Raw genomic sequence first — 14,283 nt, 5'->3', positions numbered from 1 at the left:
TTGTATATTTACAGCTGTCAAAAGTAGCTGTAAAGAGAAGATGCCCAAATGGAGTACAAACATCCATCAGCGTAATCTGTACTTATTTGCCCCATTTTAACTAATACAACCAAGTTGCAAGATCCTCCCCAGCCTCACAGTGTAGGTTTCTGTTAGTAATACGGATAGAAAGCTGCTGTTAGAGCAGTTGGCCAGCACTCAAAGGGGTCCAGTGCGAGAAGTGCTGCAATAAGGAATCTTTCTCCTTTGTACAGACCATCACTTTCTGGGTTATATCCAGCAAAACTGAGTTAAACTTCAAGAAGGGGGGGAAATGCCCACAGGTAAGAGGGGGTTCTACAGATGAACAGGTAGGTTTATTAAGGCTAATGAGTGGCCATAAAAGCTTAACTTTTCAATATGCTAAACCTGTTCATCAGCTTAAAATTTTAAAATTCCATCAGACTCGCCAATGTGAGTTTACATAGTTTATTCTGAAGAATACTTACACTGCAATCAATATTAAGAAATGAGCATTTTGGTGCACCAATAATTGGACTTTTAGCAACAATATTCATCATATACCTATTTTTAATGCTGCTACAGATTCTTCACACATGGATTTCTGCAGTTGAGACAGCTGAACAAGTATTTTATCAGTTCTAGTTTTCACAATGTAAGTAAATTCTGGTCACTGTTGTGAAGTTTGAACTTTGCTTGATCTTGCTTTTAGACCCAACAATTCTGTTTTCAGCTCTCCAGGCTTAGGAGGGATTTCAGGTATACTCTGTTAAAAACAGAGAAAGATGTCAGTGTTGTGGCAGAAGAAAAACAAAACTCACAAACCAGTAAATTAGCTGTAAGAGACAGCATTATAGCCAAATTGTGATTATACCACCCTCTTTTTTGAGCAGAGTGTAATTCTTACATGCTAAACATCTTAAAAATTAACCTATTACCTTTCTGTAATTTGACTTTCATTTAAAAGGAGCAAAACATGATTTGAAAAAAATGAAGAAAAAGGAAGAATGGGCAGTTTGTTTGAAAGAACAACGCTGCTTTTTGCCATTTAAGAAATGTAAGTTTGGTTGAGATGTCTACTATTGCTTTTAAACACCAGTTGAAGTTTTCACACATTCCTTTTCTTGGTGACAGGAAAAAAAAACGTTTCACTGCTTCTACCTTTCTCTTTTAAAAGTTAAGCACTGAAACTGGAGATGAAATTTTTTAAAAAGCAAACTTTGACATTTTAAAAACCGTAACTCCTCAACATTTGTGCTGGTTTAAAGAGGTGTAGGTCATTAAATCACTCTGAATAAATATGCCTATTTGCCTATAATGAAGGCTACAGTAGAGACTATTAAAATACACGAATTCTTATGTATATATCAATGATTTAAGCCTCATTGCTTAAGTTTTGACATGACAGCTCAAGCATGGTGATTTTTTAACTTATTTCTGATTTGAAAATAGCATAGCGTTTTTAAAAAAGCAAAAAGTGTACAAAAGCAGGAGGATGAGGTAAGGCATACAAGTTCGAAGGCCTCCAAGCAACCACATCAACCATTAATATCCCGGGTGGATGGTCTCAGTTGGAGCCCAGTTCTGTGATTGGAACTTTGATAGTCCTGACTCTCAGCCTGCTATTGTTTCTAAAGTAAACTTCTGGTCACCTTCATTGCCGTTACTGGAGGAAAAAAGTCTATGTACATCTAATACAGGCTTTTCTCACCACTTTTGCAAGCTCTTTTCCAAAAAATCAACTTCTCACAGTAGAAACTCCTTCTTGCAGAGATTTGTGTGGCTTTTTCGGTTTTGGTACCACATCGCCGGTTTGAAGGCAGCTGAAAGAGAAGACCTGGCCTCCCCCGCTTCAGAGCCTGATCATGCTCTGCCGTCAGACCGGAGACCTCCCCACACACAAAGCTCTACAGGAGACCCTCCACCCGGCAGACACGCTACCGGCCTCCGTAACGCGGCCAGCGACCGGAACCCTCCGAACACTTACAAGGTCAGGCCTGTAGTACCTGTGCACCACCTCGGCGCCCGCGAACATGGCCAGCATGCTGGCCGCCAGCGCCTTCAGGTAGGTGGGCCAAGGCACGCCGGCGGGCATGGCCGCGGGGAGGGCCCGGGAACGCTGCACCCCCGCGCTCCCTCACGGAGGGGCGGCACAAGGGAGGTCGGAGAGCCGGGTACGGGCCGCGGCCCCAGCGCCACCCGCCTTGAAGCGGCGTTGGACACCCTCCCACACCCCCTCCATACACGTTGACGCGCCGGACGTGCGTCATCTCCTCCGCCTCCAGGGCGGTCGCAGGATGGTGCGGGGGTGCCGGCGGGAGTGGGGGAGATGGAGGCCCGCCCCTCTCGGAGGGGTACTGCTGCGGATGACGCGATGTAAGTCCTGACGTACAGCCCGAGACCCTCAGGCCGCGAGGGACTGAGCGCGTGGCGAGAGGCTCTCCTGCGGCCTGCCGGGCGCAGCTGAGCCGCCCGCCTCCCCCCGCGCTCCGGCGGCTGCTCCGGTCCGGGGCCGCGGGCGAGACCGCGGGGAGCCGCTGGCACCGCCCTATCGCCCCTCCCTCGCCGGGCTGGCCGGCCGGCCGGCCGGCTGCGCGCTCCCATTGGCCGCCGCCGCTCACGTGACGCGGGGCTGCCCGGCAGGTCGGTTGGGGCGCTGAGGCGAAGGGGGAGGGCGCGGCGGGGGGCGGGCGGTGACAATAGCCCCGTCGGCGCTGGCAGGCTCCGCGCCCGGGCATGGAGGCCGAGGAGTTGGGCAGGTACCGGTGGCGGCCCGGAGCCGCGCTCGGGCGTCGCTGTTGTCCTTCTCCTTCCCCCGCTGCTGGGAGGAGCCGGGGCCGGGCTGTGGCGGCCCCGCTCCCCTCCCCCCTTCCCCGAGCCCGCCATGGGCACGAAATGGGGGAGGGGTGAAGGGAGGCGTTCCCGGGTGAGATGTGGGAGGGGGCGCGGCGAGATGGGCCCGGGGCCATGGGGTGGCCTGTAGGGGAGCGGGGAGGTGGGCGCAGACGCAGGCGTTAGGCTGCGGAGAGCGTGGGGCGCGATGCTGTGTCTGTGTATCCCGGGTGGGCGCCGGGGGAGGTGCCCGGAGCGGGAGCTCTGCGTGGGAGGGGGCGTCGGGTTGGTGGTCGTACGACGGGGACCTGCGGGCGCTGATGTGGGTAAAATGGGAGTGACGCGCTGTGGGGGCCCACGGGAAGGGGGTACGTGTCTTTATTAGGGGATGGGAAAAAGGTGGAAAGTTGGTGCGTATTCGCGGGGGGAGCTTCGCCTGCTGGCGGCCTGGGGCGAGGGGTGCTGAGGCTGGGTGGGGCAGGTGAGGCAGCGGCCTGTTGGAGAGCTCTGGGCGCTGGGCTGTGTGGAAGGGGCAGGCAGCCCCGCTGCCGAGGGGCATCTGAGGTGGCTGGGGCTGCAGTGGGGACGGGACTTGCCGTGGATTCAGACAGACATGCATGTGCATGCATGCGGTGGAGGCCTGTCTGCCTACAGGTGGATTTGTAAATGATTTCGTGTTTGGTTTTGTTCCAGTGAATGTATCTTCTGTCTTTCAGTTTTCTCTCATTTTTTGCGTGAACTTAAGGGGGGGTTAAATCACCACTTTTTCCTCATGGAGCTGAAAGTATTTACTTAAATGTTCCATAATATATACATCAATAACAAAATACTGTGTTTCTGAACCCATGCGAGCAATATGATCTAAGAAAATGCATATGAGGATTAGAGATGGGGGTAAAAGCTCTCTTTCATCTTTTCACCATGTGGTTAGAGGAACTTGTCCATGATATGGTGCAAATTTTCCTCTAGAGGGAATTTTATACCCTTTATAAGGGGACTTTATATATGCATAAAATAAGAAGACATCTATTATAAGAATATACCTTGTTAGGCACTGTTCTTGGGTTAGACGCTTTCATGTCTTACTTGCTCTGTTCTGCTCTGTATTAGTAAGCATTTATTACATTATGAACTGGATTCTGCGTGTCTCAGTTGTGTTTACTAATACAAATCTGAGGATCAGTTTTGTTCTGTGCAGTAACTGCACGAGTGTTTTCTACAAAATGGAACTCTTCCAGTGGGGAGGGGGGGGATGTGGGAAGTGAGGTATTTACTGTACTCTCAAAATCTCCCATGACTTTGTTAGGCAACTTCCCCAGGAATCTGAGAGACCTATATTCAAATTTATTCTTCTTGATTGAGGGCAGGTATTTGGTTCAAAATCAATGGCTGGATCACAAGACTATGGACTATTCTGGCATGAATCTGATTTACATTGGAATTCTTAATTATTCTTAAATAGCCATTGCATATGGGTATTTAAGAGAATAATCCCCTCTTTTGAGGTATTTCTATATAGCTAGAAATTATTTCATGTTTTTATGCATAGCTTTGAGATAATAAAATATTTCCTGCAAATTTACTGTTCATGCAATCTTTTCTGTGTATTTGTATGGCAATAGAATCTATGGACAAGAAGGTGGCTGCGTAGGTGGAAGGGAATGACAGTATGAAGCAGAAGTTTGTGTTGGGGTGTGAGGGTTGGATGTGACTAACAAATGTGTGGAGCAAAAGAGCTGTATACGGAAAAACATCTTTATGCATGGAAGGAGGCTGAATTGGTGTGTGCACGAACACTTTATATAGAACAAGTGAAATATTTGTGTTAGGATCCAGTGTGGGATAACTGGACAAAATCTGCCACGCTATTTGTTAAAGCTGTTTAATAATCTGCATGGTAGCTAGTGCTGTGTGTATTCATAATGCTTTGTAGCCCCGAGTGATTCATCCATTCTGTATTATATCAGATAAAGTAACTGATGTAACATTAAGAAAATCTAAAACTTGGGAAAGTTGAAGAACCAAGAGTTTTAACTTGCTTGGGTTGTAAATTGTCGGTATGTTTGATGACAATTTGCTTCACTTAAAAATGTTGTGATTCTTCCACATTATCATAATCACGAGAGAACTGTACCATTAATGTTGGGTTTAACATCACCTGATACCAGCTAAGCAGTCACACTGCCTAGTGGGTTTGGGTAACAGTCATTGGAGAATGTAAGTGCAGTACAAGCCAGCCTTGATAAAGGTTGATATTTACAGTCTATCTGGTACATCGCTAAGTTTCTAAATTGTTGATAAATTATGTCTCTCTTTTTTTTCCCCCTCCCTTTCTAAGATACTACGCATATCTTCAGCAAGCTCAAGCTTTTTACACGTTTCCATTCCATCAAATGATGACTGCAGCGCCTAATGTGGAAATCATGACTGAGCAGCCGGCTCTAGAGGGCGTTCCAGAGCCAAACATCGCTCAGGAGCCTCCAAAAGGTAGTTTGGCGGGGCTGTGCTAAGTGAGCTAGAACATTAGTCATCAATTGCGGGGGGGGGAAATTACTGATCTTAAACTGCTTCTTTGGACCTATTGGATTTCTTGATGCTCTTTGAGGAAGTCTTGATTAACCGTATTCTTTAAGTAATATTTGTTACCAGACAATTAAAAAGATGCGAGGTAAACCCAGGTGATAGTATTCACGTTGTTCAGTCTCATAAAATTACCTTGTTGCAGGAAAAGCAGATTTTTGTTTTAGTAGATAAATGCATCATTTTAGCTGATTTCATGGGTTTTAATATTATATTAGAGAAGTTTTCTTCTTTCAGTCTGAGTTAAGGGTTTTTTTTAACTTCTGCAAGAGAAGTACAGTATAATACTGTTTATTTGAAATATTTTTGTTTAAATGCTGTTTTAGTGTGTTGTAGTAATAACAGTTAATTGCTTATATACACTAAGGATTGTTGGTTTCTAGTGAGGCTTATTTAAACAAATACTAACAGTGCTGGAAAGTGTTGTGTGTGTCAGTCACACAAGTTTCGTAGTGTATGCACTTGTACGTTGCCTTTCTTTTCCTTCACTAGGATTTTGTACACTTAGACTTTACACTAACCATGCCAAGAAAAGATCCCTTGTTCTGTGGCTTTTATGCTTGCTCTTTATCACATAAAAAGGCAGTGGTCTCTGCCAGGCTCAAATCCTGATTCACACACTGAGTTTCGTCTTGCTTTTAATATTTAAGTCTAGGTCAGAGCTCTCTGTACCAAGGTACCCCGTCAGCCAATTTATGCAACAACATTGCTTGTTTAAGTGCATCCTTTGAAAAGCTTTGGTTTTTTTCTTTTTCAGTTGTAATGCATGGCCAGATGAAATCATAGGAAGAAAACCTCCAGTTTGAAATAGTTGCAACTGCTCTATTCATTCACAGTATTATTCACTACAGTTAGGATGTATCTCAAGTGCTATATAGTTAGGCTTCTTTTGCAGCTTTATTATTGGATAACATGATGTCACCATGAGCACGCTGTTTGGCTGCACTTTCAAGTATTTTTAGACCACCGTAATCTTCTGTTATTAAACTTTTCCCTAATGTTTTTGCAAGAATTTAAAATTGGGTAAAACCTTCAAAGGCAGGGCTTCAAGATTTGCCACGTGTATGAAATCTACAGGAGCATATATGAAAGGCAAAGATTTGGAGTCCAGCTACCTGCTGTGATGAAAAAAGTAAAAGTTTTAGGATTACCTTCTGAAAGGCTGCCCTGACATTGTTCATATTTCATGGCAGTGTCTGCTTGGTAGGTACCGAATCAGCATGAGAGTTAGAACATGATCCTGCTTCCTTTGAAATACATCCAACTCAGAGCAATTGGAGTATTTGTGGCATTTTTCTGTCACATGAAAAACCTCCTGGTTCTTCAAGGGATAGAAAAGAAAAGCTGCTTATGTGCCTCACCAAGTCTGGGCCCTTCTAGTCTCTTCATTGTAGCTAGACCATAGCTTGAGTATGGTTACAGCTTTCCTAAGCAGTTGCTCCAATGACATGGTGGGAATTTCACATGACTTTTGTCCTTCTTGTAAGAAAGCTGAATGCAAACAAAAACAGGTCAAAAAAAGCATGCAGACTTGGGGCAGTGCCATGGTATGCACTGTATTTATTTCTTATCTGAGGGAGAGTTTAATCTAGAAATTTTGCAAATAAGATGAAGTCTCAATTTTCAAGTAGTGGGTTACCTCGGCTCTTTGCTGATTTCTGCGAAGTATGTTTTCATATTTTTCAAGATGTGTTCTGCAACTCAACATTATTAATGAACTAGGATAGAGAGCAATCTCTGGGTGGTCACGTCATGGCCAGTACCTGTGCTGATTGAATGCCTAAGCTCTAGGGGACAGAAGATGAGGAAGTTTCAAACGCGTGAATGGCAACTACTTTATGTTTGCGTTTTGTAAATAAAAATTAACGTTTGGTGTCACCCATTCAAATGGAGATCCTGAAGCTCTCCTACGTTACCTTGCACTGGACAGTATCTATTCCGTAAACAATAAATTGTGACTAGCTTATGCAGTGTTCAGCCTATGTGTTTGTGTTCCTGACAAGCTCATACCTGACACGGTAGGTGATCTTTGAGACCTTTTGATGTTCAGTTTCTTCAATATGTTACATAATCTGTAACAATCAATGTTCATCCTTAGAAGCTGAAGTGTGACTAGAACTTACTATCGCGTTCCTCAGAACCTAAGCTTTGGTGTTCTGCCATATCCTCCAAAAGAAATGAAACTGTTTCCAAAGGGTTGTTGCATACAGCATATAAACAACATAATCTAGTTATGAGGTTATTCTTGGTTTGTATCCTAAGTCAGTGTAGTTGCCTGTGAGTAGTGTGTGTGTCTGGGGCACAGAGACACCCAAGCTAGCTCTATGTTGAGCCTGCAAAACTGAGATTCATCTGGTAATTGTTTAACAAATTTTGAAGGTAAATTTATCTGTCTGATTTCTTTTTGTATCCATACATTTAGTTGAGTCTTTCTGAATACCCACACTGCAACATTAGAAATGTACAAAAAGAATATTTGCTGTGTGTTTCAGAAGTTAAAAAAGGAGGAAGGAAAAGAAAAGCCAAAGCAACTGAGCCAAAGCAACCCAAAAAGCCTGCTGCTAAAAAAGAAAAATCAGCCAAGTCAAAAGGCAAACAAGAAAAGATCACAGATACTTTTAAAGTCAAAAGAAAAGTGGACCGTTTTAATGGTGTATCTGAAGCGGAACTTCTGACCAAGACTCTACCTGATATTTTGACCTTTGATCTGGACATTGTAATAGTAAGTAACTCACAAGATTAGGTAAAAAAGTGAATAGTTTGTACTCACTGGTTATGATTTACATTCCTTCTGGTTACTTATCTATAGTGCTTATATGGCAAGATCTTGTCAGATAAAGTATATAAACTGCTTCCTGTGTGTAGAGCTGCTTTGCATTTTCTGTTAAAAATCATAGTAACATAGTTCTAATTTCTGAGAAGTCTAAGGCTGTGTATAATACGTAGTCATGAGAGACCGTTACTAGACGCTTTATTTACTGGAAGCGCCACACCAGTAGCTGTAAAACACACCGTGAGCTGCTCTTTTGACATTGCACATCTAAATGAAACACTGCTATAAAATTCTCTGTTTTTTTTAAATAAAGATGGAAGCTACCATTAACACAGTTTTGTTCATTGACAGTAACTTAAAGAGAATTGAGTGTCCTTACTGTAACTTGATTAAACTCCTGACTAGCAAGCCATATTCTTATCGTTAAAATGGACTGGTATCTTTGTAGATTGGCATAAACCCTGGCTTGATGGCAGCTTACAAAGGACATCATTACCCTGGACCTGGAAACCATTTTTGTACGTTTTTCTTTTCCTTTCTTCTTACAGAATTTGCAGAACTTTGTAACTTTGTTAAAACTTGTGGCATTTCAATTAAACTGTCATTAGGGGCTAGCTGTGGTTAATTTGTCCTTAAGAGATTGGCAGTACACATCACCCAAACTATACTTTCATACGCTAAGTATGAATGTAAGATGTCAGCAGGTTCTGTCAGAGAGGCCTAGTGCAAGGAGAAGCAATGCCAAAGTTGTAAAAGAAAACTGGTACTTGTCTTCACCACATTCTTTCCCACAAAATCATACTGGTCACATTCACTAAATGAATCACAAAATCTAAAGCTCTTTCCTGAACTTTTAGAATAAAAGTCTGGTTTCCATATATATAGGATCATGGTGAGGAATTCCTGTTGTTCACTAGGGATTTTCTATCCTCCTGCAGTAGATAAAGTAATTTTGGCTGTTTTAAACTTTTCTAGATAGGGCAATAGTCTTACCAAATCAACTGATTCTCTGTCAACATACTCCTCCTTTAGCATTCCAGTACTCTGATAGTCGAGGTGGAGGGGTTGGTTTTGTTTTCTTTTCTTTAGAAAAAGGCAAATGCGTATCTTCCTACTTCACAGGGAAGTGTCTCTTCATGTCTGGTCTAAGTAATGAACAGCTGAACCATATGGATGACCATACCTTGCCACATAAATATGGGATTGGATTTACAAACATGGTTGAAAGGACAACACCTGGAAGCAAAGACCTCTCCAGGTAGGATAACAAGGGGGAATATCATGCTTGTTAAACGAATTAATAGTTGTGATTATAATTGTCAGTACTTTCTTTTTTAGCAAAGAGTTTCGGGAAGGAGGGCGAATTCTGATGCAGAAGTTACAGAAGTATAAACCTCGTATAGCAGCTTTCAACGGAAAATGTGAGAACCTTGATTTTGAACAAACTTGTTCTGTCAGTAGGGTTTTTTTGTCCACTTACCATATCTTCTCATTTTAGGTATTTATGAAATTTTTAGTAAAGAAGTTTTTGGAATAAAAGTTAAGAACTTGGAATTCGGACTGCAGCCACACAAGGTGCCAGATACAGAAACTGTAAGTATTGATGCTGAGAAAGAAAGAAAAATGGGGCACTCCGTTTTGGTTATTTCAAAACTAACGAAGTCTCAGGGCTTGCACACGTTCACGATAACGTCAAAGTTTGCCCAAAGTACAAGGGATGTGAAAAAGGCTTTTACTTAAACAGAGAAAATGGGATAGTGCAATTTCCAGACACATCTTTAATGCAGCTTCTTCAGACTTGCAGACTTCATTTGGGAAATGGCATATTACGGTTAGTAGGTTAGTGCATTCTGTGATGACTATCTAAAATATGAATAAAATACACATGCGTTTATGATAAGTCACCTACTTTCATCTGCTTCTCTCTGTCCAGTTCCCTGTATTTTTGTATTACTGAACTTTGATACCGAACACGGCCATGGTGCTACTAGTGCCACAGTGGGGGAGAAAGACCAGTGAATCCATCATTGTGCTGTTACATGCTACAGCTACAGTATTACTGGATCTGGGCAGGCCCAAGCACTTCCATCAGACTCAGTCATCTTATGCTGATTTGCAGCTTGAAATTAAATTGGATACTTAAGATAAACAGTCTGACGAAGAGTGCATTAGTCATAGACGTCTAGTGCTGGCAGATATCTCAAGAGACCAGCTACGCATCATCACAAATAGGTTTGTTTTAACCTGTTCTTATAAACAGGTTAAGGCAGAGGCAATTACACTACCTGCCAAGGTGGCTTATTCCAAAGCTTCGTTACCTTGTCAGCTGGAAATTTTGGGTTGTTTTTTTTTCTTCCTGCTCTATCCCAAATTACTAGTCCTGCAAGTTTAAGCTGTCCTTCTCTAATGGTGGAGCGTTGCCATCAGAGCCTGAAGAACAACTGATGATAAAGTGCTTGCTGCTTAAATAGCTCTTTTAATACATCTACTGCAGAAGTGTTTTGTAAGAAAGATAAATAATCCTGTTTATAAGTACTAGTTCATAAATATTGTACAGTAGTAAAAGTATTGGCTACAGTTCCTTTTTCCTGAACTAACTTTACGTACCTGGCTAGGCCTGTTGGCAGAGATAGAGACACTTAAGTTCTTCAACCACACCAGAGTTTCAGTCCCTGGTGAGCGTGATGCCGACACACTTGGCCACGAAGCCAGGCTAATAAACCTGTGATGCCTCCCTCCCTGGTTTGGGGGATTTGCGTGCTATCATGTAGTCCTCTGTGCACTTTCTGGCTCAGACCTCCGCTTGCTCAGGGAGCTCTGGAGTGTGCTTGACTCTCTGGCCTACACCTGTACATTGTACTTCTTGTAACACATACCAGCACTGCTTCTCCTGCAGCACAGAAACAACTGGTGAAAATTGTTCTCGCTTCAGCAGCCTGTAGGGCAAGACTTCTAGCTGGCCAAGAAAAACGAAAGGCTCCTTTTATCCTCTCAAACAACCACCCATGGCATTAGTTGAAGTTTGTACAAAGGGTTAAAACAAGGAGCTTAACTGTTAAGTTACTCTAGATGCTCATAGTTCAGGGACCAGTAATGCTATTTTTCTTGACCTTTGTCTCAAGCTCTGCTACGTTATGCCATCATCCAGTGCAAGATGTGCTCAGTTTCCTCGTGCACAAGATAAAGTTCATTACTATATAAAGCTGAAAGACCTAAGGGATCAGCTGAAAGGCATCGCACCGAACACAGAGGTGCAGGAGGTGCAGTACACATTTGACTTGCAACTTGCACAAGGTATTGTGATTATTTTCTTAGTCCTTTATTAAAATGTAGTGTAATGTACAACACAACTAGCAGTTTCCCAAGCAAAAAGAAATAAAGTATTTAAGGGGAGGGAAGAGACTTGCCATCTTCTTTAAATCATGTGGCTGAGAATTACAGATTCCACTCCCCTTTTAGTAGAATCTTAATTATCTCAGGGGAGCAGCAATTAGCTTGTAAAATGTGTGGCTGTTTTTTCAAGTGTTCTCTGATAAAAGCGTTCTTTGATCATTTTTGTTCTGAATAGTAATACTTGAGGTCTTCTCTTTTGGCAGAGGATGCTAAAAAGATGGCTGTCAAAGAAGAAAAATACGATCCAGGTTATGAAGCAGCATATGGAGGAGCTTACTGTGATCGTGCACCGTATGAAAGTGAACAGTGCAATTTCTCTTCAAATGGGACTGGTAAAGTGTGGTGCTGGGGGCATTCGGTCTGTAAACCTTTGCTCATGAACAAATACTCAACTTCCTACTCTTGCAGCAACTTGCACAATCCATACAATATATGTCAAGTATAGCAGCAGTTAGAACTCTTCCATAATTGAGGGAAGGTGTTGGTTTTGAGGGAGGGAAATAAAGAAAAAATTACTTTATGTAAAACCAATTGTCTGCAACTTCAAACAGTTTTCCCAAATTTGGGCTGACTCCCAAGATCTGACAAACAGACACAACTAGTGACTTACATAGTAAATCTCTCCAACTACAATGACCTGTGTAATTGCATCACACTTTTCATAGCAAAAGAGAGGGTTGGTACTTCTTTTTTCATTCCTAAGGAAAGCAAAGCCAGAATGGTGGAACAGATAAAATAACTGCACTTGAGGTGGTTCTGTTGCTGGTGGGCCAAATGAAGGAGCAGTATTAGAAGGATAAGTGTAGCAATCTAGCTGTAATTAAGAAGCTGGGAATTTTACTTCCCAAAATACCACCAACTGTAATTAAATATGAATTAAAAAATACAAAAAGCAATGGCAGAAGCAGTAATTTTGGAGTAACCACCTTCCTCTGAAGTAGTGAATTTTCAGTCCTAATCTCATTTATGTTGTGAATTGAGATTTGCATTGTCTACCCCACTTTGTCAAAGAGAATGGCTGTTTGAGAAGAAATTTATTCATAGGAACCACTGCTAAGGGAAGTATTCTTTTAAACGTTTAGACTCTTAATTTATATATATACAGTCACCCTTCAAAGAAATTTGAAGAAATTCTAATTTGAGGAAATGGTCTGGATCTACAAAAGCAGATGCTCAAATTAGTTTGAACTGCAGCCTGAGTAGGTGGTTGAAAAATAGGGAGGAAAGATGGAAACTGCAAAAACCTTTTTTTTATTTTTCTAGGGGTTGTTTGAGGGGGTTGGTGTTTTGTGGATTTAGAGCTTTTCTGCTAGTGGAGTCATCTGTATTTTAATCGTTTCGTTTCAGTTAGTGGTATCAACTGCATTTTTTTAAACTGTATTTTATTATTTTTTGTTTGTTTAAGCAGGAGGCAATCCTCAGTACTGTGAGGGGTCATCCTTCAGTGAGGTTCCTAATGGACAATGGATGACACAGTCCTTTGCAGACCAGATTCCAGAGTTCGCTGCTGGTGTGACACGGGAGGAAGAGGGAAGCAGTGCGTAAGAGCTGTTCCTTCTCGGCTATGCATACATGCTGCAGTTTTAATGCAGTGGTCAAGATTGGTACCTCGGTTCTCCAACTGAAGCGTTTTAATAGTATTTTATCTCCACTAGTTATTTTATTATAGTCCAAAGTAAGTGTGTGGTAGGCTGAAATCAATGAACTAGATAATTTTAAGGAACTGTCCAAACTTTTTAAAAAAAAGTTAGCCCTTTTTTGTATATGAGTTTTATATTTAATGTATACCATTTCTTGCAGTTTTTGACAAGTTGCTTTCTCATTTGTGAAGACTTCTTTGGGGCGTTAATTTTATTCCATAAATGGTAATGTAGTGGTAGCAGCAGCAGTATACTTTTTACTGATGCCTCAATATTTGGATAATCTCATAATCCTTTTATATCTGGAGGGGAAAATGGGAAGTGTACCCTTATATTACATGAAGTGGTGTTTTTAATCATGCAGAGTTAAGCAAATTGTGCTTTTTAAGTCTGCCTTTTACCTTCTTAAAAAGTGCAGAACTTGTGTTCTGCAGCTGTGAGCACTGAGTATTTTCTGGGTGGGAAGAGAGAGCTCTGTCTACTGAGTGACTGGGCCGTATTCAGAATTAGTGGAGGCATCATCTCAAGTCACAACGCTGGGGAGGAAAATCTGTGTTGTGCAGGACAGGGCCTAACTATGGTAGCTGAGCTGTTTTAGGGTAAGGTGTCCCTACCACTCCATCTCTTTTCCCCCTTAAAATCAAATGTAAGGAACTGGAATTCCTTAAAAAAAAAAAAAAACAAAACCCCACAACATTCTTAATTCTTAAATTCTGTGGCATTTAAACTCTGTCATTTCTGTGTTATTTGTCTCTTCACCCGACCTTTACCAGGGGACAACCCCTTTGAGCAGATTACATTGTGGGGAATTGAAAGACTGTATTCCCTGTGAGAATCACGTACAGCTACATTGTTTACATCAGGGACAATTAGCACAGGGGTGAAAGAGATTTGCAATTCAGCAGTTTTAACATTCAGCTCTCTTCAGTCTGTAAGACCTTAAGCGGGTGTTCTCATTCCTCTTACAAGTGAAAAATACGAAGTTAAATATAAGGGCAGCTGTTCCACATATAAGAGGTCCACTGTAGAAACTACAGCTCTCTTCTGAAGAACTTTACTGAAAGG

General features: G+C 42.1%; 2 protein-coding genes across 2 annotated transcripts; one reads left to right on the top strand and one right to left on the bottom strand.

Annotated features, from left to right (window-relative positions):
• Positions 1-670: 670 nt before the first annotated feature.
• Positions 671-2,095, bottom strand: UQCC6 (ubiquinol-cytochrome c reductase complex assembly factor 6; the record flags this gene model as incomplete). The annotated part of the gene is made up of 2 exons (XM_082008189.1): positions 671-766; positions 1,988-2,095. 2 exons carry the CDS (start codon positions 2,093-2,095, stop codon positions 671-673), a joined length of 204 nt encoding a protein of 67 aa, XP_081864315.1.
• Positions 2,096-2,736: 641 nt separating this feature from the next.
• Positions 2,737-14,280, top strand: TDG (thymine DNA glycosylase; the record flags this gene model as incomplete). Its single annotated transcript, XM_082002322.1, has 10 exons — positions 2,737-2,759; positions 5,171-5,319; positions 7,905-8,134; positions 8,634-8,703; positions 9,308-9,443; positions 9,524-9,606; positions 9,684-9,778; positions 11,308-11,479; positions 11,782-11,910; positions 12,984-14,280. The coding sequence occupies 10 exons, from the start codon at positions 2,737-2,739 to the stop codon at positions 13,121-13,123; spliced, it is 1,227 nt and encodes a 408-aa protein (XP_081858448.1). The 3' UTR covers positions 13,124-14,280.
• Between the last annotated feature and the right edge of the window lie 3 nt (positions 14,281-14,283).

Source organism: Phaethon aethereus, assembly GCF_964289735.1.
Source record: "Phaethon aethereus genome assembly, chromosome: 1".
Classification (NCBI taxonomy): domain Eukaryota; kingdom Metazoa; phylum Chordata; class Aves; order Phaethontiformes; family Phaethontidae; genus Phaethon; species Phaethon aethereus.
The sequence above is the reverse complement of the archived record's forward strand: the minus strand, read 5'-3'. Positions and strand labels throughout refer to the sequence as shown.